Below are 23952 nucleotides of genomic sequence, written 5' to 3'. Positions count from 1 at the left end.
TATATTATAGAAATAGTCTTACAGAAAAGTAATATTTATAAGCATTACAATTAAGCAGAGAGCATTACACTTAAGCAGAGAGCAAGCAGTCTCACTGCCTTACAGAGGTCAGAGGCAGAGAGGGACATAGAAGCTTGCAGAAGAGCCAAGAGATAGCTCCATAGGAAAAGAGAGAGCGATTGATAGCTGCATAGAAAAAGAGAGAGATGTGTGTTGCAGAGAGCAGGCTTTTATACCTTGGCTCAATATAGAAACCTGTATGCCCCAGTATCTTTCTGTTTAGAATTTGTAAACTGTTTGAAACAATGGTTAATTTAATTGCTAAGGAGGGTGAGATACCTGTAAGCATGGTGATGGGATTAAGTCTCTGGCTTGATCTGTGCACCATTGTCCTAAGCACCCTCTTAATCAGACATTAACACCTTTTAGCTAGCCATGATTCAAGCAGGGCTACTTGAAACTTAAAATATATCAATCAGGGCTACTTAAAACAGTTTCCCTGCACTAAGGGTCTATCTGCCTTCCCATGCCAGGGTCAGATTGATATAATCTCCCAGAGGCCTCTAGGCTGACAATAGGTAGTAAGTTTTGATTTGAGGAACGTAAAGTACGATGGGTAGTATGAGGGATTAATAGCCTGTTGATGAATTCTGGTTTGCCTGCTATTTTTGTCTTAAAGGTCAGTAACATTATTTTGTAAGTGATTTGGTGCTCAGTGGGAAGCCAGTGAGCTTTGATCAGAAGGGGTGTGACATGATCGTATTTATGTGCTTTTGAGATAATTTTTATAGCGGTGTTTTGGATAATTTGAAGACGTCTTATTTCTTTCTTTGTGATTCCTTTGTAGAATGAATTGCTATAGTCCAAACATGAAATGACTAAAGAATGAATGAGTAATGTGGCGAGGGATCTTATCATACGGAGACTATAGAAACATTTTTCTAACTACTGAGCTTATTTGTTCATGAAATGTGAATAGGTGAGACATTCTAGATTCCCGCCCTGTCCTTCCTGCGCCTGACTACTTTCTCAGTTTGTGTATGCATCTCCAAGTTGTACCTTGGATGTCAGTCAACCTTTGGGAGCTGGGAGGGGGATATACTGTATATATGCTCCTCTGTTTTGGGAGTATTTTCTGAGTTCCCTTGAGGTTTTTGCTGGTTGTTTGCAGCTGATATTCTCATGTTAGTTACTTTGAGAAGAACCATTATTTATGACCTTGATTGTTAATGGTGTCTCTACTTCACTTTGGTTTGGTGGTTCTTGATACTAACTGTAGGTGAAGCTAAGGAGCTGAGTGAAGTACAGAAAAGGCAAAGAAAAAAATCTGAACTGGATTCATTCTGCAGATGGCATGCAGCAATGGGAACTCTACCTACTTGTCTAGAATGTCTCACCTATTTACTGGAAAAGAGCTTACCAGGGGAAGTTCATAATCTCTTTTTATGAGAGTTTCTGAGGGTAGGGTTCAGGTCCCCCATCTTCCCAAACCCCAAATCACTATTTTTTTGTTTTTGAAGTGTGTTTATTTTTTACCATTTTTGGCGTGAATTCACTGGCAGTGGCCTTCTTGGATTTTTATCTATCTTTTTTTACTAAGCTTGATTTCTGCCTCAAAACTCCTTGGTTTTGTTGAAAATTGATTGGGATGGACTCCTCAGCCCCTAATCTGTCAACTACATGTGTGGATTATGCCAGATTGGTGCCAGAACAGCATCCATGTGCCTCAAGAGCTTCAGGCTTCACCTCCTCCAGATCCTCCAGGGCTGGAGAGCCGGCCTGGGTCTGTGATATGGGCAAAAAGTCTCACCCAGGAGCCATTCTGGACACAGGTACCAATTGTCTGCATAGATGTCACCTAAATTATGCAATCCAGAAGAGATGTAACAGAATGGAAGATTAGGATTTTACCTTCAATAATCTTCTTTCTGTTAGTCCCTGTAGGATTCCATTCTGCCCGCCCTCTTTGTAAGCTCAGTTGTTTGGAATCACCTGCTTTTTTTCTGCCTCGGTTGTTCTCTTTACAGGCTTACGGATCTTCCAGCCTGTCAATGGATCTTATGGGGGCGTTTGCTGTTCTGTGAGTATGCATATTACCGATATCTGTTTCATGTGGTTGCTCGTTACACAATGCAGGCTAGGTCTATATTGTTCCTCAATGTATCTTCTGTGTTGCCATTTGCCTCCTTATTACTTGTTTTGCTATTTTGCAGAGCAGACCATAACAGCTTGTTTATGTTGCTGGGGAGATTCCCCCATGCCCCCTTATATTTTGTCATGGATTTGTTACGGTTTGGTTGATTGGCTTTGAGATTGAACTGCAGGGGGCTTTAATTCTCTCTCTAAGGTAGGAGGAGCACATGCTCAGAAAAGTGTTTTGATTTCTGCAACTCCCGGATTGCAGGAAGGGATTCAACACCTAGAGTATGGAATCCTACAGGAATTAATAGAAAGAAGATTATCGAAGGTGAATCCTAATCTTTCATTAATAAACCATTTTCTATGTCTTACTGTGTTGCTGTTTGTTTGTTTGTGTGTGTGTATCTATCTATCTATATATAGTTTCAGGTGAGAATGAGGGTTGAATAGAGGTGTGTAGGTACATGAAGAATTTAGTTGTGGCTTATGTTTCTTCAGGGTGGTTAGTGTTGATGATCATACTGTACAGCAAGGGTGTCAAAAGTCCCTCCTCGAGGGCCGCAATCCAGTCGGGTTTTCAGGATTTCCCCAATGAATATGCATGAGATCTATTTGCATTCACTGCTTTTATTGTATGCTAATAGAGCTCATGCATATTCATTGGGGAAATCCTGAAAACCCAACTGGATTGTGGCCCTCGAGGATGGACTTTGACACCCCTGTTATAAGGTCAGAAAAGAATGAACAATAAATAGCAATGCATACTGTGAAATCCAGGGAAGAGGTTGAAATATGGTGAAGGAAAAGCAAGTGCTTTCTTCCAGCTGTAGTGGGGATGGGGCGGTCCATCGCGGGTGCAGTGCCCCTCCATCTTTCTGCCCCCGCCCCACTCTTCTCCTTGCCGCACGTCCCTTGCCTTCTCCCTGTACCTTTTTTACTTCCCTGGTGTGAGGTTGCTGCCCTTGTTGGCATTGGTGCTCTCTGACGTCACTTCCGGCACCTGTGCCTAGGAAGTGACGTCAGAGGGCTAACCGACATTGATGTGGGCATGCTGTTCATTCCGTAGAAGTTAAAAAGGGACAGGAAAGGGACATGTGTGCGCGGCAGTGGGGGTGGGGAAGAGGGCGGGGAGGGGCACCATTGCCCCAGGCGCCACTCACCCTTACTACGCCACTGCTTCCAGCTGCTGAGGGCAGACATGAAAGATACAAATTATTAGTATTAGGTGGTATATCGAGACTCCATGTGGTATAAACAAAGCAGTTTAAATCCTACATACAAGTACGTTCTGTGGCTAAGATTGGAAAGAGGAAGCTCATAACATTGTAACCCCAAAAGTAACTTCAGACCTGATGGATAGGCCACTTCAGATTCCCTTGGTTATGCCTGGATTGGGAATTTCATTTTCTGGACAGGACTCCTCAGCTTTCAGGAGCATTTCTGAGTTCCCTTAGTTGGATGACGCCACCTCTTCCTTTGGGTGATGTCCAGGAGCAACTCTCCAAACAAAATTTTAACAGAAAAGTACTTCAAAATATAAGTCCTCAGGAGGACCAAAGATACATATCTTTATCTGTTTAATAGATATGTTTGTTTCTGCATACATGTATTATATATTTAAATATGCATATTTCCACATGTGTAGATAGATTTATTCAGAATAAACACAACTGGAGAAATCCTTTCCTGTTGAGAGAAATACAAGGCATGAGCAGCATACTTTATTTTGGGGCTCAGGTGGTGGTTACTTGTATTTCTAGCAAAAAGTTAACATTAGCCGTCACCCTTATAATGTCATACCCACTCTCTTGTACAGAGTAGGCAGCAATGCCTTGCTTTATAGTGGTCAATTTAATTTACAATATTATCTTATGATGCGATTCCCAAGGGAATAAAGAATGCTACTTACATGGGTCATCATTTAGTGTGATGAATCATTAAATGGTATGGCTTTGGAACCAGTAGCGTTGACAGTGCCAAGTCTCATGTGCGTCAAGTTACACGGGAATTTTATTTTCTTCAACTTAATGAAGAATAGGCTCTTTAAAGCCGTAATGGGAATACTTTCTTCTAGTACTTAGGATACTATCACAAAACATATGATTAAATAAACTGTGTGGTGAACACTTTTGGCTTATGGTTAATGCCAAGTTATTAAAAGTAAGCGCTGCCCTGGGAATGGAATATATATCAACTGTATGCCTTTTCTCATTAGCTGAAGCTTTGCATGTTTATGGTTTAACTTGCAATTAAAAGTATCAACTTGTGCTTAAGAAGATCTTTTAGGTATTCTGTGTATAGTTTAATTGAAATGGATGGATGATAAAATGCATGGATTGAGTAATAAACTTACAGCCTTGCCTATCTTTTTAAATATATTTTTGAATACAGTGTAGTAAAGGAACAGTTATAGCCAAAGTATAAAAACTGCTTTATTGGTTAAGCTGTACTTCAGTGCTGTTTTGTTTACAATGTAAGTACATGAAATAAACTGAAGAAATTCAGATAATCTTTAAGGGAAAAAAATACACGTACATATTCCAGCCCATGTTGTGGAAAGGGACCGAATACCAAAAGATAAATATCTCATTGTAAGGAGGGTGTGTGTGGACAACCACCTTAGGAATGCCACATCAGCTTTTCAAAATAGACACCAATTTCACCCTCTATCCTAATTCCAAATTGGGAAAAACAGGTAAATGTAAACCTACCAAAAAACATTAAACTGCAGATTTAACAACGTGACCATTTCTAAGTTTCTTTTCTGTTAGAAAATTCTCTGATTGCTAAGGCTCCAAAAATATATCTGATGCCATGAAAAAAATTAGACATTTATATGGAAAAATATTGCCCCTGCAGCTAAAACTCTAGGTCTCAGCTGCAGAAAGGCTTTCAAGTAATTGAGTTGCTTGACACACATCAGGAAAAACAAATAAGTATTGGTAAAGTCTTTTTCTGAAAAAAGGTTTAACATTTTCACTTTTATCATCTTCCAAATGCTACAAGCTCTGTTTGAAATAATATTTGAGGAGCATTAAAAACACCCCAATCCTTGCCCTCCACTACTCTCAGAATCTGTCTAGAAGGCAAATAATAAATCTTAAATATCTTGTATTAATAGAATCGGTATCGGAGAAATTTAAAATTTTCAAGAATTATTTTTTAACTCTAAGGGACCATAGTAGCCTGGTTTTGGGGAAAATTAATATTCTCCATGATTTTCCAATGACAGTGTAGACATTAATTTGGGCTGCACCAGCCACATGACGTACATAGACATTCATGCCTTCAATTTGTAGTTGGCTGTTCAACCTGCATGAACATATCTTACATTACAGAAAAAAAAATATTGATTGTTTTTCTACATTATGCAGGTTTCTCTAGGCATAATTGTATTAACAGACAATGTGGAATAATCATTGAATGTACATACAAAAAAAAAAAAGTAATGACATCATTGATAAACTGCTGAACCTTTTTACACAATAACAAAATCCCAAAGCCCCATCCCCCCATTTCAGTTGAACCTTGCAAGATACCTTTGTAACCAACCACCTTCCCTCTTTAAATCTGTCAAGTTTTCCCAAACTCAAAGCTGTTCCCATCAGTACAGCATAGCTTAATTTCTTATTCCACATATGCATTCTGCTGGCATTGGCAAAAGGAAGCAAGTGCCTATTTTACTGAAGCACTTGCTTCCTTTTGCCATTGCAGGGCAGTACTGATAGACTCTGTATACTTTTCCATTCAGCCACAGTGGAAATTCAGGCATCATATGGGCAACATGCAATACATTTCTACTCTGACAGGTTGGATCCAGCTTTCCCTCTCTGTACAGCAGACAAAACTCTGAAGTAAATGTTATGGGTCTTCCTAGTATCTGTATAATACCCTCAAAAACCTGTATCTAAAAGGTCTGAATGAACTGGACAAGACCAACCACTTGTGAAGATAGGACCCTCTCTCTCCCTCCACACTCTCTCTAGCAGCTATTTAATAATTTGGGGGCCTTATGTGCCAACCTATCAGGAGTCAGATACATTGCAACACCATTTTCAAATTTTGTTCCTTTAACTGAGCTTGAAATAGACATTTTATTAGCAGTTAACACACTTTTTCTTCCCATTACTTAGGAGGCAACTGAATAGCAAAATCTGACTCCCAAGTGAGTATATATTAAAGCTTAATATATACATCATGTATAACCCCTATATATAGAACAGAAATGAGGTCCTGGACATGTTTACAGAACCAAAGCTTTCCTAGAGTATAGAGATTTCTTTGCAATAACTCTCAGTATTATTCCCTGAGGCAATTCTTAATTAAGCATGTTTTCCTAAGGAAGTAGTGCACATAGATTTGACAATGTAATCTGTGTATGCAGGGCAGCGGAACACCTTTTTGTTTTGGGGTGCCCAAGCTCTGCCCCAGACCCAGTCCAAGTTCCATCTCAGACCATGCCGGCATAATAATAGTGCTAACTGTAATGCCATTTATTCCATTCTTTCTTCATATACACACAATATAGAAACACGATGGCAGTTAAAGGCCAAATGGCCCAGCTAGTTTGCCCATCTGTAGTAACCATTATCTCTTTCTCTTTCTGAGAGATCCCACATTCTTATCCCAGGCCTTCTTGAATTCAGACACAGTCTCCGTTTCCACCACCTCTTCTGGGAGACTTTTCCACACATCTACCACACTTTCTGTAAAAAAAAGTATTTCCTTGGATTACTCCGGATCCTATCAACCTCTTAACTTCATCCTATGCCCTCTCATTGCAGAGTTTCCTTTCAAATGAAAGAGACTTGACGCGTCTATCATATCTCCCCTCTCCCGTCTTTCCTCCAAAGTATACAAATTGAGATCTTTAAGTCTGTCCCTATGCGCCTCATGACGAAGACCACGCACCATTTTAGTAGCCTTCCTCTGGACTGACTCCATCCTTTTTATATCTTTTTGAAGCTGCGGCCTCCAGAATTGTACACAGTATTCTAAATGAGGTCTCATACAGAGGCATCAATACCTCCTTTTTCCTACTGGCCATACCTTTCCATATGCAACCTAGCATCCTTCTAGCTTTCGCCATCACCTTTTCAACCTGTTTGGCCACCTTAAGATCATCACATACAGTCACACCCAAGTCCTGCACTTCTGTCGTGCACATAAGTTCTTCACCCCCTAAACTGTACTGTTCCCTTAGGTTTTTGCAGTCCAAATGCATAACCTTGCATTTCTTAGCATTACATTTTAGCTGACAAATTTCAGACCATTTTCCAAGCTTCGCCAGGTCTTCCTTCATGTTGTTCACACCATCCTGGGTATCTACTCTATTGCAGATTTTGGTATCATCCGCAAAGAGGCATATCTTACCCGACAACCCTTCAGCACTATCGTTTATAAAAATGTTAAAAAGAACAGGCCCAAGAACAGAACCTTGAGGCATACCACTGGTAACATCCCTTTCCTCAGAGCAATCTTCATTGATCACTACCCTCTTGTCACCTTCCACTCAACCAGTTCTTGACCCAGCACGTCACTTTGGGACCCATCCCGAGGGCACTCAGTTTATTTATTAGACGTCTGTGTGGAACATTGTCAAAGGCTTTGCTAAAATCGAAATACATCACATGTAAAGTACATCCTCTATCCAATTCTCTGGTCACCCAGTCAAAGAAATTGATCAGATTTGTCTGTCAAGACCAACCTCTAGAGAGTGGAGTTCAGGGGGGGAAGCATAAGGGGAGAGATGTATGGAGAGATATTAAAGGGCTGCAGAGTGAGTGCACTTGTAGATCAGTAAGAGGTGTTTATAATAATGTTATGGATTACAATATTATTATAATCTATCCTTTTTCTGAACACACTACCAAAAAACCCTAGTCACCTCCCGCTTAGGTTACCAAGGACTGTTCTTCACAGCTGTTCCATAGATCTTCTCTCTACTCAAAGTTGTTTTATTAACTCTTTCTCCATTTCCACATATAGTTGAAGCTTCTCTTACTCATTTAAAATTGCATTCATTCTGTAGCTCCTCTTTATCTTTGTGCATCCTCCTTAAAGAACTCAACCGATCAGATAAGTACCCTTTTATCTATGTCCTATTCCACTTTCAATTCTAGTCTGTGCTTTCCACCTTGCTATGCACTTACTGTAGAATAAACTTCCTCAATGGCAATATCCTGTTCCCTTCCTTGCCTTATTCATATCCAACCTAAAATTCTTACCTTTTTTGAGGCTACTTTTAAATCAGTTATTCTATTTATACCCATATATGAATTTCTTATTTATCTTTGTCTTGAATAAATTATAAGCTTTCCAGAAAAGGGACTCATCTTGTGTGTATGTTGTACAGAGCTTCATGCACCTGGTGATTATGTGAAATGAAAAATGGTAGTAATAATAGTAGCAGCAATACTTCACTAGAGTTATGAGACTATCCTTCGTATGGGCAATTAAGCAGGTCTAGGCAGGAGTTGTTGCTATGTACCGTATTTTTCGCTCCATAAGACGCACCCCAGATTTAGAGAAGGAAAGCAAGAAAAAAACCCATTCTGAACCAAATTGTATACTAATATATACCCGACACCTTTAAATTCCATCCCAGCCCCCCAGCACCTTAAATTCCATCCCAGCCCCCCCAATCAATCATCACTTTTACATACCCACAGCACCTTTAAATTCCATCCAGGCCCCCCAATCAATCAATCAATCATTCATTACTTTTACATACCTCCAGCACCTTTAAATTCCATCCCAGTCTCCCCAGCACCTTTCAATTCCATCCTGGTTCCCCCCCCCAATCAATCATCACTTTTACATACCCCCAGCACCTTTAAATTTCATCCCAGCATCTTTAAATTCTGTTCCAGCCCCCTCCCCCTTTCTGGTGGTACCTTTAAATTTTGAAGGTCAGTGGATGGCTGCCTGCTGCTTGTCGGGGCCCGTGGCGCACAATCGCGCTAATGCCTGGGCCTGCGATACTTCCTAATTGTGCCAATCGCTGGTGCTTTGCAGGGTGGCTGCCTGCTGATTACCTGCACGTCAGGGCCAACAGTGCACAAGCGCGCTGCTGCGTGGGCACCCACCACTTCTGAATGGCTGCCTCAGTTCTCGTGAGGTGAGAACTGAGGCAGCCATTCAGAAGTGGTGCGCGTCCACATAACACCGCGCTTGTGCGCCGCTGGCCTTGACATGCCGTTAATCAGCAGGCAGCCGCCTTGCAAAGCACCAGCAACCGGCACAATTAGGAAGTGTCACGGGCCCAGGCATTAGCGCGCTTGTGCGCTGCGGGCCCCTACAAGCAGCAGGCAGCCATCCACCGACCTTCAAAATTTAAAGATACCATTGGGAAGGGTGGGTTTGTATATTTGCTTCATAAGATGCACCCTTATTTCCACCACTATGTTGGGGGAAAAATATGGTATACTATCTTATAAATTACTGAACGGATGTAGGAATGGGTATGAATCTTAAAGCAACTTTCTGCAATAAAAATACATCTTTAGTACTTGCTGAGGCAGGAATGAAGAACTTTATTAAACTCGGCTACTGTAACATGCATCTTGAATCTTCAATATCAGAGGGTGGGGGGAGGTTGGACCACGACTCAGGCTTTATGCTTCTGCACTTGGGCTTCATGCTAAGGATTTACTGTTGATATAGCAGGGCATTAAAATCAAGTTTTATTAAAATTTGATTTGATCGCTTAATACAGTTTTCTAAGTGATATACAATAAGTAATAAAACCAAAACCACACACACAAAAAAAGGAGCCCCCCCACAAAAAAACATACAATTAAAATTTATAAAAGGCACTATATAAAATACAATATACTAGACACATATTAACAAACTAATACAAAAGGGTAGAAGGGGTAGAACTACAATTTAGTGTTTTTTTTAAAGGCTAAGGAGATAACATATATGGGAAGTACGATAAGGGAGGGTAAGAAAGTTGAAAAGAGAAAGAAGGAAGAAAAGTTGTAAGAAAAAAGAAAATCTCTCTCTCTCTCTCTTTCCTGTCTTTTTTCCATCACGTTTCTCTGTATATCTTATGTATTGTCCTTGGTTTTCATTTTGTGAATTTTAATATGTCTATTCCCTAAATTTTATTGTTGCAAAACGCTTAGTATTTGATAGGCGTTTTTATCAATTCACTAATAAACTTGGATATATATATCTGTATCATGAGCAGTGATTCTGTAAAGGATTTTAAAAACTGCCAGACATGAGAGCCCATACGCAGAGACACATTTTTTTTGTTAATTCACTTATCTTTATTTCACGCTTTTAAGGTGTTTTCCGTATGTTAACATTTTTAAATCCTGTATTTATTCTTACAGGAGTGTCATTGTGGCCCCAAAGAAATCTGCAGTTGCCTCTTCTCCAGCAGCTGTGAATGTGGCTACCAATGCTGTCAGTGTGGTTTCTTCTTTAGATTCGGCTCAAGCTCCCAATTTGGACAGGGACTCTCCAGGTGGGTAAAAAAAAAAATAAAAAAAATTAAGCAGGTGAAGACTGCTGCAATAGCAAAACGAGTGTTGGCAATAATGGTATTTTTCTTTACCCTTGATAGTGTTATTTTTCACTGTGTAATTTACCATGGGTAAGCGGTATATCAAGTTTAATAATAAACTAAACTATTTAAGCATGCGGAAGAGTAGTCCATCCTTATAAATTTGTTTGTGTGTGTGATAAACTCCCTTGATATTTGCAGTTGTGTTCAACTTTGCAGGAATTCAAACAGGCTCTGAGAAAATTATTTTTCAAAGCCTTTGAGATATGATGATATGATTACTTAGGTTGTGTATCTGAAAGTCTCTTAATTATGAGCAGTTATTTGTTGGATTTTATGTAAATTTGATTTTTAAACTGCAGAGGTATAAGTGGAGTATAAATAAATAGGAATTATATATTTTGTGACCTAAGTTTAACACTGCAAAAATTCTCACATCTGTTGGCAGTTATCTAGCATGGTATAAATCAGTTTTAATCGTTTCACCAATTATTGGTCATAATGTATGTTAGAATGATAAATCAGGAAGCAATCTTCACTTCCTCATAAGGTACAGCAAAGATTTAACAACTGTGGAGCCAACAGGATTGCATATTGATTAAAGCCATGCCTTTCCTTCTGCTGAAGTACTATTTTTTGGTTTAACCCTATCACTTATTTAAAAGTACATTGTTCACTCCTTTCCAAGAAATTACAAAGCAATAGCTAAAATCACATAATGATAAATGGAAAGGTTAAGAGCTTGGTTTGTAAAATGTTGTTTTCCATTTTATGTTAGTGGAGAATAAAAATTCTTTATTGAAGTTCCTTTTTGTTCAGGTTAGTAGAAGATAATTCTTTGAGGTTCCAAGTGTTGATATTCCCCAATGGGTTATATTACCAGTCTTGGCAGCTACAGTAGACAAGGGGATTTGAGTATGGGAGGTAAGGAGTAGAGAATGATGCGGGGAAAAAATTTGTCCCCTTCTCCACCAGCTTAGTCTCTGTCCTATTCCTGTAAGCTCAGTCCCCACCCCATCCCTGCAAGCCATCTGATTCCATCTGCACAAGCCTCGAATAGTTATGATTTTATACTGAACTTATTTTATTAAAGTATAAAAAGAAATAATGTTCTGTACAATTGACATTTTATAAACACAAATAATATATAGCAAGAATCAATAAAAACCCCTGTATCCCCTCCCCTTCACAAATATCCCTATCACTATTGAGAAAACTGAATAGGCCAAATAATTACAGAATGCTACACTGAAAAATCATGCTAACAGAATACCGCAGTCGCACATGACAGGAATAGTGTTAGGGGAGTGCAACTAGGGCAACAGTCTAGGCTTTGTTGTCCCCAGTTATGTCTAACACCAGCTCTAGTAGGATACATATTTCAAATCTGATATATTCTAATCATAAAATAGAAAATAAAAGTATTTTTTTCTACCTTCTTGTTGTCTCGTCATTTTATTCATCAAATCATGTTGGTCTCAGGCGCCGGTCTCTGTTTTCTTTTGTCTTCTCTTAAGTCACTTGCCAGGGTCTCATGACCATTTGACATTTCTTCTTTCTCCATACTCACCATCCGTCTCTATCTCTGTGTATGTATTATTCCCCAAGTTCAGCATCTCCCTTCTCTGTCTCCTATATGTCCTTTCTAGTACTTCCTCTGTGCCCATCTACCTACCTTCATCATCTCACCATTCTATGATCCCCTCCCCCTGTGTACGGGAAGTGGTGAAAAAGAGAGAGAGAGAGAAATCCACTCCCTCTACTGCTACATCCAACATTTATCCTCGCTCATCCCCGGATCATATGCAGCATTTTTCACCACTGTCCACCAGCCCCATGCCCAATGTTTCTCCTTCTATCACCCCTCTCCAGCACCATGCCACATCTCTCCCCTCCATCACTATGTCCAACATTCCTCGTCCTAGCAACCCCTTCAATATGTCCCACTGTTCTATCTCCACCATGATATCCAACATTTCTCCCTATCATCTTTCTCTTCCCCATGCATCTCTACCTCACTCCTCCCTCTTTCTATGCTCAGCAGTTTTCCTCTTTCTTCCTTTCCCCATGTGCACCATCTTTTCCTCTCACTCACACACTCATGCCCAACAATTCTCCCTTTCTATTCCTTCCCTCCCTCATATCCCAAATTAGTGCCCCCTTCCTCCCTCCCTTGTGTCCCAAGTTCATGTCCCCCCCTTCCTTCTGTGTCCCGAGTTTGTGCCCCTCTCCCTGCCTTCTAGCCTTTGTCCCAAATTCGTGCCCCTCCCATGTCCCTACGCTCCTTTCTCCCTTTGTCCCATGTTCATATCCCCTCTATTTCTTACTTCCTCCAGGACCGCGCTCACTCTCTTTAGGGCCATCCAGCTGGGCTGCTCCTTCCTGCCTTCAGCTGCACTTGTTCTTTGCAGGGACGTGGGCAGCGTTTCTTGCACGCTGCACATGGCTGCCCTGCAAGTATTCCCTCAGGAGGCCTGCTTACAAATGGGATCTCCAGCGAGGTGAATGGCAGTGGCTCCACATTGGGGAAGTTAAGAAATTTCCATATTAAAGGCCAACAAACCTTTAAAGAGACGAACAGTTTTAGTTAAATTTAATAACTTCCTGCCTTTGTTTCCTTTTTGCTGCCTGTTGTATTCAATTTGTGCTAGGAAAACAGGAGATACTTCCTAAAAACTTGAAAAGTAGAAAAAACAATGAAGTTGTCTTCGCTGTTTCTTCTACTTTCCAAGTATTCAGTTTGTGGTTGTATCAACTAATAGACTTTATAATGATTTTGTTTTAGAAAAATATACTCATCCTCAGTAGACCTTTATTCCGAGCAGGAAACAATAGCCTTCTAATTCTTAGCTGCTTCTAGGAAATTCTGGATACCATATGATGTGCCTGCAGTCATTGTACTGAACAGAAGGGAAAAGGGTCTTTAGCTGAAACCTAAACAAACTAATATAGCTTCAGGCAGATATTCCTTTAAGGGCCAATTTGCTACTGTTGGCCAAGTTGTTTGAAGATATGCTGTTACACTGAAATCATGGCTACCTTGTGGATTTAAATGATTCAGTAGCATTGCTCAACAGAGTAAGGGAGTTTAATTTTGATACTTGTACACATGTACATTATTTCCTCTATAAAAATATTTTCACATGTACTTTCTACTAATATAGACAAAATATTCCTAAGAAAAAAATGATGCTGTGTATTACTGGCTTGCTTTTGCATAATAGAATTTTGATGAATCTGCAATAACCTCTTCAGCCACTACTGATATCCCAAATGGTAATATTATCTATGTGGAGATTACCAAAACAAATTTGAAATGCTTGTATATACTACAGAATTCAGCATTACGTTTTCTTGGCAAAGCTCATAAACATGATCATATTAACTTATTTTTACAATATCATTGGCTTCCTATTTTCTTCAGGTAAAATTATGAGGGGGTGCTGAAAAGTTCTCAGCCTAACCAAGAAGGGAATGACATGGAACCATGAAACTTACAAATTATTCCACATATTCACCTTTAAGTTCAACACACTTGGCACATTGTCGCTGAAGTTTCTGTAACCCTTCCAAAAAATACTCTGATGTCTGGTCACTGAAATACTGCCCCACTGCTGCAATCACCTCCGAATCACTCGAAAATTGTCACCCTTTCAGACTCTTCTTTTTTTAAGGTTTGGAAACAGAAAATAGTTAGACCAAGATCTGGTGAGTGGGGTGAATGGTCTATGTACTGAAACCCCAACTGCGTCAAAACATCCATCATTTTTGCCAACCTTGTGAGCAGGTGCATTGTCTTACAAAAAGAGAACTCTCTTCCGCAGTTTACCCTCCTTTTTTCTTGAAATTCACTGATTTTTTTTTTCATCTTTCAAGGGCTATCATCTCCAAACTACACGAGAGCCTTTTTGAAATACCCTCTCAGCAGTGGTTCATAGTAGAGTATTAAATATTAGGACTTGGAAGTTCGATTGTTACCTCTCATGGAATGCAGTATGTACTTGGGAATGGGCGGGGGAGGAAGTTTTGGAGGGTTTAGATGAATATCTTATTCATAACTGAGCAATTTTGAGCACTTTTTGAATTATGAACCTTTTATGGTTTGTTTCTAGAACTTTATATATATATTTTTTCTCTGTATGCTAGAAGAGCCCAATAAAAATTGTTTAACCATAAAGTGCTTAATCTGTTGTATTTTAATATTAAGCATTCAAAAAAGAGGCCCTCAAAGAAATAAATCCCATCAATTAAAGTGTATGTGTATGGGGGGGGGGGGGGCAGTACTAGTCAAAAATGTTACAGAAAACCAGAAAATGTTGTTAAACCATTTAACACGGTAAATAAATCTAATTTTAATCCAAAACCACCTGAATGCCTCATACCATTCAAGAGTTATACTAATCCCCTCGTCTCCCCGACATCTGATTGCTACTAAGTTAAACAAAGCGTTGGATAGAAAAATATATATGTATACCGCAATACTTTGCATGTGAAAAAGCTGTAGGCCTTTGAACTCAGTTCTATGTAAGATCTTTTATAGTTATTTTACATGCTTGTTACAGGGAGATGACTGTTAGCAAGTCTCAGGTGCAGGTCTAGAGGAGAATTTGCATGATTATCACATTTATTTGTATTTTTAGTTTTTCCTTTCAGTGTTTCTCACATTTTCTCAATTATTTTGTCTGATTTGTTTCCTCTTATTTAATGGGTTTTGCTCACTCTGTGGAAGACTCTAAAGCAAGGATAAGAGAATTAATATGAGCTTAGTTTTTAAAAAAAAAAAAATAATACTGTTGAAGACTGTTAATTTTAATCCTTTTTAAAGAAATTAATCATTTTTCAAGTGGTGGAAATGAGTAAAATTCTAGGAAAGGAGGGGAATTGAAAGCTCTTTAATGATTCTTGTATTACTGGAGGCATTATTTGTTTAGATCCTTTGGGACTTTGAATAAACAAGCTTTCAGTAGAGAGGTGCTAGACAGATGATCTATTCACATTTTCTTTTATGATCTTGTGAATGTCTGTAAAACTGTCAGTCTGAAGGAGCCAGTTTATCGCTGAAAGGATAAGGTAGAGATAACTCAGGTTGTTTCCATATGTTTGAAGTGGCTACTGCATTTACCCACGTATGGTTTTGTGATGAAAGCATGCTTTTGAACACTTTTGAATCGGGAATTTGGAAATTTTTTTTTATGGCAGTGAAATAACGAAAATCTACCTGTGTAAATATTTTTCTTACACCATAAAAATTTGTTTCAGTATGTACTGTACTTAGTTTATGTAGCATTCTTTAATAGTAATTAAGGTATGCAACTTTTTTCCCCCCTAATTTTATGATCAATTTGGAGTTGTACCTGAACTAGGAAGAGGCATTCTGTTGATAAATGCCATTGGTCTTTTTAGTTTTGACCCCCAAGCCCTTTGAAATAGCATTTAAAAGCTGCCTTTTTAACCCCAACCCTCCCCCTCTATCGTATTCTTTGGCAGCAAATGTATAGTAGGCTTGCTGTAATGCAGAGGAATAGAAAATTAAGTTTCAAGTTTATTTTTTTATTTGATATACCGCCCATCAACATAGCCATCTGAATGGTTCACAATCTAATAGAGTACTGTATTTTCCCTATTTGTCCCAGTGGGCTTACAATCTACCTTTGGTATCTAGGGCAATGTAGGGTTAGGTGACTTGTCTAGGATCACAGGGAGCTGTGCTGGGATCAAACCCGCAACCTCAGGGTGCTGAGCTAGCATTCTAACCATTAGGCCTGTTATCAAGTCAAGAAAATAATATATTTAGTGCCTGTTGAACTTGAAAATAAAATCTTAAAATTTGCATAAAAAGGGGGTATATATTTTGATATGAAGTTATACTTCTGTTTTCCATTACACATAAGTGTGGCAAGACTATATGAAAGACAAACACACTAACTAGAGAGAGAGAGAGAGAGAGACTGTTATCCTGCATTACCAAACAGTTACATTCCTCTTATTTCTTAATAAAGGACTAAGCACATCTACCAGTAAACATGGCTAGATTTAACCAATTAGCTGTAGATATTAGATTTTTTTAAACTTGGAAAATAAATTGGGGTGTTTGCTTTCAAACTGTATGCACCTTTTCTGCTGTTAACATTTTTTCTTTACAATATATCTTGCTCCTTTGGGCCTGCAGCACAATTGTAATTAGGTATTAGGGTCCTGGAACTATGAGTCTTCATTTTCAACTGGGGTTTTCCTTTAAATTATAATTGCCCCTTCCCCCCCCCTCCAGAGAGAACCACAGTTCCTTCTGTGACCATGAAATCATGGGCTTTGAATCTGGTCAAGTCCCACTTGAGCAATGACCATGACTTATAGCATCTTTAGCTGATACATTTAGTGAAAGTTGTGACTGAGGGTATTACCGTATTTTCGCGGATATAACGCGCACCATTGTAAAACGCGCACAGGGGTATAGCGCGCAGAAATCACGATGATATGTACAAAAACTTTTCTATACCGCGCTCAGGCATATAACGCGCATGCTGCCCGACTCTCCTCTGGCCACCCCGACTCTCCTTTCGCTCTCCCCGACTCTCCTCTGGCCACCCCGACTCTCCTTTCGCCCTCCCCGACTCTCATCTGGTTGCCCCGACTCACCCTGACTTTCGGTGCACTGCCCCGACTCTCCTCTGGTTGCCCCGACTCACCGTTCACCCGCCCTGACTTTCGGTGCACTGCCCCGCCTCTCCGTGCCTGTCCCCCTTGAAGTCCTGTCCCCCCTTGAAGGTCTGCCTGTCCCCCCTTGAAGGTCTGCCTGTCCCCCCTTGAAGTCCTGTCCCCCTTGAAGGTCTGCCTGTCCCCCTTGAAGATCTGCCTGTCCCCCCTTGAAGTCCTGTCCCCATCCTGAAAGCCTGATGCCCCCCCTCGACGTCCGATTCTTCTCCCCCCTCGGCAGGACCACTCGCACCCCCACCCCGAAGGACCGCCGACTCCCCGACAATATTGGGCCAGGAGGGAGCCCAAATCCTCCTGGCCACGGCGACCCCCTAACCCCCCCCCGCACTACATTACGGGCAGGAGGGATCCCAGGCCCTCCTGCCCTCGACGCAAACCCCCCTCCCCCCCAGCCGACCCGCGACCCCCCTGGCCGACCCCCACGACCCCCCCACCCCCCTTCCCCGTACCTTTGGAAGTTGGCCGGACAGACGGGAGCCAAACCCGCCTGTCCGGCAGGCAGCCAACGAAGGAATGAGGCCGGATTGGCCCATCCGTCCTAAAGCTCCGCCTACTGGTGGGGCCTAAGGCGCGTGGGCCAATCAGAATAGGCCCTGGAGCCTTAGGTCCCACCTGGGGGCGCGGCCTGAGACACATGGTCGGGTTTGGCCCATGTGCCTCAGGCCGCGCCCCCAGGTGGGACCTAAGGCTCCAGGGCCTATTCTGATTGGCCCACGCGCCTTAGGCCCCACCAGTAGGCGGAGCTTTAGGACGGATGGGCCAATCCGGCCTCATTCCTTCGTTGGCTGCCTGCCGGACAGGCGGGTTTGGCTCCCGTCTGTCCGGCCAACTTCCAAAGGTACGGGGAAGGGGGGTGGGGGGGTCGTGGGGGTCGGCCAGGGGGGTCGCGGGTCTGCTGGGGGGGCGGTCGGAGGTTCTTGGGGGGGGCGGTCGTTGGAGGGAGGGGGGTTTGCGTCGAGGGCAGGGGGGCCTGGGATCCCTCCTGCCCGTAATGTAGTGCGGGGTGGGGTTAGGGGGTCGCCGTGGCCAGGAGGGTTTGGGCTCCCTTCTGGCCCAACTACACAAAGTACGGGGAAGGCGGGTGGGGGTGTCGTGGGGGTCGGCCAGGGGGGTCGCGGGTCGGCTGGGGGACGGGCGGAGGTTCTTGGGGGGGGCGGGCGTTGGGGGGGGGGGGTTTGCGTCGAGGGCAGGAGGGCCTGGGATCCCTCCTGCCCGTAATGTAGTGCGGGGTGGGGTTAGGGGGTCGCCGTGGCCAGGAGGGTTTGGGCTCCCTCCTGGCCCGATATTGTTGGGGAGTCGGCGGTCCTTCGGGGTGAGGGTGCGAGTGGTCCTGCCGGGGGGGGGATGTATCGGACGTCGGGGAGTCGGCCGGGCAAGAGGGCTTGGGCTCCCTCTTGCTCCGATCGTGGATGCGGGTGCGGGTGGGAGCGCGTGCGAGCGGTCGTTCGGGGTGGGGGTGCGAGCGGTCCTGCTGGGGGGGTGAATCGGGCGTCGGGCGGGGTGGGAACTATGTTTAAAAACTTTTGTATACCGCGCTCAGGCATATAACGCGCGAGGGGTATGCGCGGTACGTAAAATCACGTATAACGCGCGCGTTATATCCGCGAAAATACGGTAAGCTGGGAAGAACTTCCTACTGCCAGAAGCCCAATATTGCCATTGAACTACCAGGCTAACCATTGCATGTTTACATGTTTGCTTCGTCCACAGATCATACTAACTTGGTGACTCATGGAGCATATGCAAATTTCTAATATGAAGCTCTAATAAAGAACACTCTCCCAAAGAACACTCTCCCAAGCAATGTGAAAAACAAGTATTGCTAAAAATCAGCTAGCTGTAAAGAGCAACTGAACCACAAAGGAAGGAAAAAGCCTCAGACTTCCCCCCAACCTCCACCAAATATTTGCTGCATTAAGTCAAAGTTCCACCACCGATGATGGCCATCATTGGTGGTGAGACTTTGTTTCAACATGTGCAGATAAGTCTGTCTTTTTTTTTTCTTTCTAATCTGTTTTCTGCGTTGCACACAATGCTTTTTATTATATTTAGAGAAGGTTTTTTTTAATGCTAATGAGATATCAGTCTCTAAATCCTAAATGCAGCAAATATTTGGCAGAGGTTGGGTTCTAAGGCTTTTTCCTTCCTTTGTAGTTCAGTTACTCTTTACAGCTGATTGTTAGTATTTAATGTACTTGTTTTTCAAATTCCTGGGGTACATGGTTTGTTTGGGGTTTTTTTTTGTCTTTTGTGATATAGTTAGATTTTTGCTACATGAGATGATCATCTGCTGCTCATTGTAATCTGTCAGAAAGGTGAGTTATTCAGTAGCTTAATGACACCTACAAATTGTAAGCAAATTATCTCTGCACTTTTACATCTGAATTTTTTTTGAATGTTACCAACCTAATTTTTAAAGTATTGTTTGTTTTTATTTTTTGTGCATTCAGGCAGTGAATCATCAAATGCTAAATTGCCAGCTGTCCCTGCAGTTTCTTCAGTACCTGAGGACTCGACCTCAAACATGAGGTAAGTAGTCAGTAATTGAGCTTAGCAGAACAGGTTATTCTCCAAATGCTAATACGAGTGTCATCCAGTATGGCATGGTCCAAAGAAAAAGATAAACAAAGCTCTGCAAAATTCTAAGAGCTCTCTACAGCAGGGACCTGCACATGTTAGTCTACGTCGTCTGTCTGGGGGACCACCTCATTTACTTTTAAAAAAATATACCGTATATTATCTCTGATGTCAGAAGACATGCATGCTTTGTTCCATGGTGAAGGGACTATCCAGTGTTTGGGGGTTTTTTCCTCCAGGTTGTTAGCTTGCTTATTTTCTTCTCAATAGGGATTCTCATTTAAAAAAAAAAAAATAAAACTTTAGTTGAGTTTTAGCACAGTTGCAGTTTAGTAGAATGGAAACACTGTCAATCAAAGTAGCTGACAGTATCCTTATTTCTTATTTCAAACAGCATTCATAACCAGGTTAGACAACATCCACTCTTCTCATAGAAATGCATGATGGTATCTCTGTCCAAGCCCCACCCAATATCTGCTCCCAGTAACAATCTCTGCCCACCAGAAAAACCACACACCGTTGTGCCCAAACTACACCTTGTACAACATAATCAGGAGTGGATCCCTCACTCTCAGTGACATCCCAAAAAGTGGATGTTGTTGCTTTTTATGACGTCACCAGAAATGGTTTTCCTGACCCTGGAAGTCCAAATTACTAATACTTGAGTGTTACATGATGTAGCAGGAAGAATTCCCTCTTTCATCTTGGCCCTTGAAGTCCAAGTTATTGTGGAACAGGGTGGGAATGTGAGGTGTGATGTAGCAGGGAGCTTTCTTCTTTTCAATCTGACTTTCCAGTTATGTCCTTCTCCTCTCCCTCTCTTCCTTGCATAATGGTTTCAGTTAACATGCACATATGCAATAAACTTTTACATATTCATTTAAAAGATTTTTGATCCACTCAATCTATAGTTCTGAGTGAAGTACAACAAATATCTATAATCTTTAAATCAGAAAAATAAACACTTACAATAACTAAAATAATGCAACAACAAAATACAAATTTCATAAACAATGAGCAACTCATAATATCAATAATTCTGATCTTGATTCAAAATACAAATTTTGAATGCAAAAGTCATCCCTGAAATCAGTGAATCTCCTCTTTCAAATGCACGTTGAAATCAGACGGCACGATATGTTTTCAGTTATGGCCCCCCCATTCATGGAATCTCTTACCTCAATATATTAGAGAATTAAAAGATTTAACCTTATTTAAAAAAAACTCTAAAAACATTTCTCTTTAAAGATGCTTATGATTCCTAGTATATTAATTATCAATTTTTATTTAAGCAGCTAAAATTACCCTCCTTTTTTGTTCTTCCCTTTTATGTTTTTTCTTCTCTCCTATCCAAACATTGTAACTTTTTCCCCATTTACCCTCACAATTCTTGTAAGTTTTAACCCATAAAAAAATTATTTTATATGTATGTATTTTTTATGTTAAGTTTTAACTCATAACAAAAGTTATTTTATATGTTAACACTAATATTTTATTTGTATATTTGATTATGTTGTACATCGCCTAGCAATTTAAATAGGCGATTCATTAAGAACAAATAAACTTGAAACTTGAACTTGAATACAGCCTTTAAGACTGTTTTTGTATTTCAAATCTTTTTATTAAAAAATTCAATAAATATTTCAAAAAGCCTTAAAACGTTTGAATTTCACTTATCAAATCCAACAAACTCCATTCCTAGTCGTTTAATGCCCCCCCCCCCAGCTATGTATTAGACATAGCAAGTAAAGTACAATAAACATAAAAGAACATTAGCTATTAAGGTGTCATTTATTTTTCTTGAGGGGGGGGAAAACCCTTTTCTATTACTTTACGGGGAGACCTGACTCTTGTATCCTCCTGTCAGGTAAGATGTCTCCTTAAAAAAAAAAAAGAGAGAGAAGCCACTATAAAGTATGGGTACAATGCTACAACAAATTAAAAACCCAGCTACGAGTTCTATGAGGCAATGATTATATGTAAGGTTCCCAAATATTTAAAAATTGTTTTTTCCTTTTATGGGAAAGTTCGTGCTCCCTTCCCTCCCTGCATGTAAGTAGCTGCCCATCTATAGAAGCTGCCACTGCCTCTGGGGATCTCGCCTTTTTGCCCACCCCCTGCCGCAGCCGGGGATCCCTTCCTGCCCATCCCCGAAGCCGACCTGTTAGCATCAACAGATGAAGCTTACCTCACCACATCCAAAAGAAAGAAGGATTTGCAACTGTCCTAACTCCAAGAATAGTTTTATCTCCAATAGACTGGTTTTGTGAATAAATGTTGATTGCCCCCATTCTACATTGTAAACACCTCAAACCGGTCCAGCAAAAAGCCCACTGCAGACAGAGGGATTCTAGATTACAGTACATTCTCCATATATCTAATTAGGGTTTTCCAGAAAGAACATACGAGTGCACCTTTAGAAAGCATGGAAAAAGAAATTGGGTTGTTGCTTGCATTTTTGCCAAAGTGAAGATTCCATTCCCCCTTTCCATAGCAAAGCAGCAGATGAATCCAGAGACTAGTGGGTATAGCTCACATCGACCAGCAGGTGGAGATAGAGAACTGATTAACAGTTGGCCTTAAAGGCTGGTGTTCCTTCAGTTAATTCAGTTTTGCTCTATCTCCCAGCAGGGTTGGAGCTATCCTTCTAGCTCCTGGTCTCTGCCTGCTGCAGGATAGATGGAGGTGGTGTTCTGTTAGGATTCCTCTGTTGAGACTAGTTCTCTTCAGTAGGTGGGGGTGCCTGGCTGATTGGTGCCGGCTTTGGGAGGTACACCTGGGCCCTCCCAGGTCCCTGCTCCACCCTCCCCTCCGTTGGATAGAGGGGTTCCTTTCCAGGTGCAGGATAGTGGCTGGCTGCTTCATTCCAGTATAAAAAAAAAAAAAAAAAAAATATACACAGCCTGCCTGCTAGTACTGAGCCGGGCAGTGGTTAACGCGGCTTCCAGTACGTTTGACCAACGATGGCCTGGCTTCGGGGGTAAGCGGCGGACCGGGTGAGTGTTGGCTTTGCCTTTTTTTGAGTGGAGTCGCGTTTCCCGGGTGCCGGGCGTATTAGTGGGCGGAGTCGTCTGCCGCCGGCGTTCGCCGCGTGTGTTCAAAAAAAAAAAAAAAAAAAAACCCCGCGTCGGAGCTTTTTGGCAGGCCGAGGGGGGATGGCTGAAGAGGCTGGTCAGATGTGTTCGCGCTGCGGGAAGCGCCGAACACGAGCGGGGCCGTGCTCTGCCGGGTGCTTGGAAGCACCGGCAGACGACCCGTTTTTGGCGGCTTGTGAGGCGGCCATGTCCCGGGTACGGGACTCTTGCGCAATGTCCCCGCCGCTCGGAGTCGATGCTGGATTCCTGCAGGACTCGGCCACGGAGGACAAACGTGAGGCGGCGGGGGAACAGGCGAGAGCGCTGGTGGCCGGCGCGGCCCCTCCCCTCGGCTCGGAGCAGGGCGGGGGAGTGCCTCTTAGTTGGGGTGCATTTTCACCTGAATTTGTTATGTTGCTCCATCAGGCATTTCAATTGCAGCGCTCGCAGCCTACCCAGCCGAGGCTGGGGGCCGGGCAGGCCCTTGCGGTACCCTCTACCTCTAAGGGGGGGGAGGGGACAGAGGATAGGCCCTCGGCAGGGGCGGCAGGATCCCCAGGGCAGTTGCAGGGGGCCAAGAAACGCAGGCTAGTGTCTGCGGAGGCGGGGGATATTTTGCCCAGATCTCCTTTTTCCCTGCCTGAGTCATTGGAGGAAGGGGAGCTCTTGGATTGGGACGCGGAGAGTATCCCGGGTAGAGAGGGGGATGACCCTACGGCTATCCGGTTGTTCCATAGAGAGGAGCTTTCTTCTTTTATTACTAAAGCTTTGCAAAGTTTGAACATTGCTCAGGAAGATGCCACGGGGTCCGGTAACCCCCTGATGGCAGGTACCCGTAGGCCGTCGAAAGCCTTTCCGGTCCATGAGGCCATGCAGGAGCTAATCTCGGCGCAAAGGGAGGCGCCGGAGGCCAGTTTGCGGGTGGCAAGG

At 42.2% G+C, this 23952-nt stretch overlaps 1 protein-coding gene across 7 annotated transcripts in view; it reads left to right on the top strand.

The window, feature by feature from the left end:
- Positions 1–23952, top strand: part of LRBA (LPS responsive beige-like anchor protein) — a 1301884-nt gene that overhangs the window by 303248 nt on the left and 974684 nt on the right. For all 7 annotated transcript variants that reach the window (XM_033940548.1, XM_033940584.1, XM_033940558.1 and 4 more), the window contains exons 31-32: positions 10485–10618; positions 19822–19900. In XM_033940548.1, the coding sequence (XP_033796439.1) occupies positions 10485–10618; positions 19822–19900 (213 nt within the window). The remainder of the gene's footprint in view (positions 1–10484; positions 10619–19821; positions 19901–23952) is intronic.

The sequence above is a fragment of the Geotrypetes seraphini genome, chromosome 1, assembly GCF_902459505.1.
Source record: "Geotrypetes seraphini chromosome 1, aGeoSer1.1, whole genome shotgun sequence".
Classification (NCBI taxonomy): Eukaryota; Metazoa; Chordata; class Amphibia; order Gymnophiona; family Dermophiidae; genus Geotrypetes; species Geotrypetes seraphini.
The sequence above is the reverse complement of the archived record's forward strand: the minus strand, read 5'-3'. Positions and strand labels throughout refer to the sequence as shown.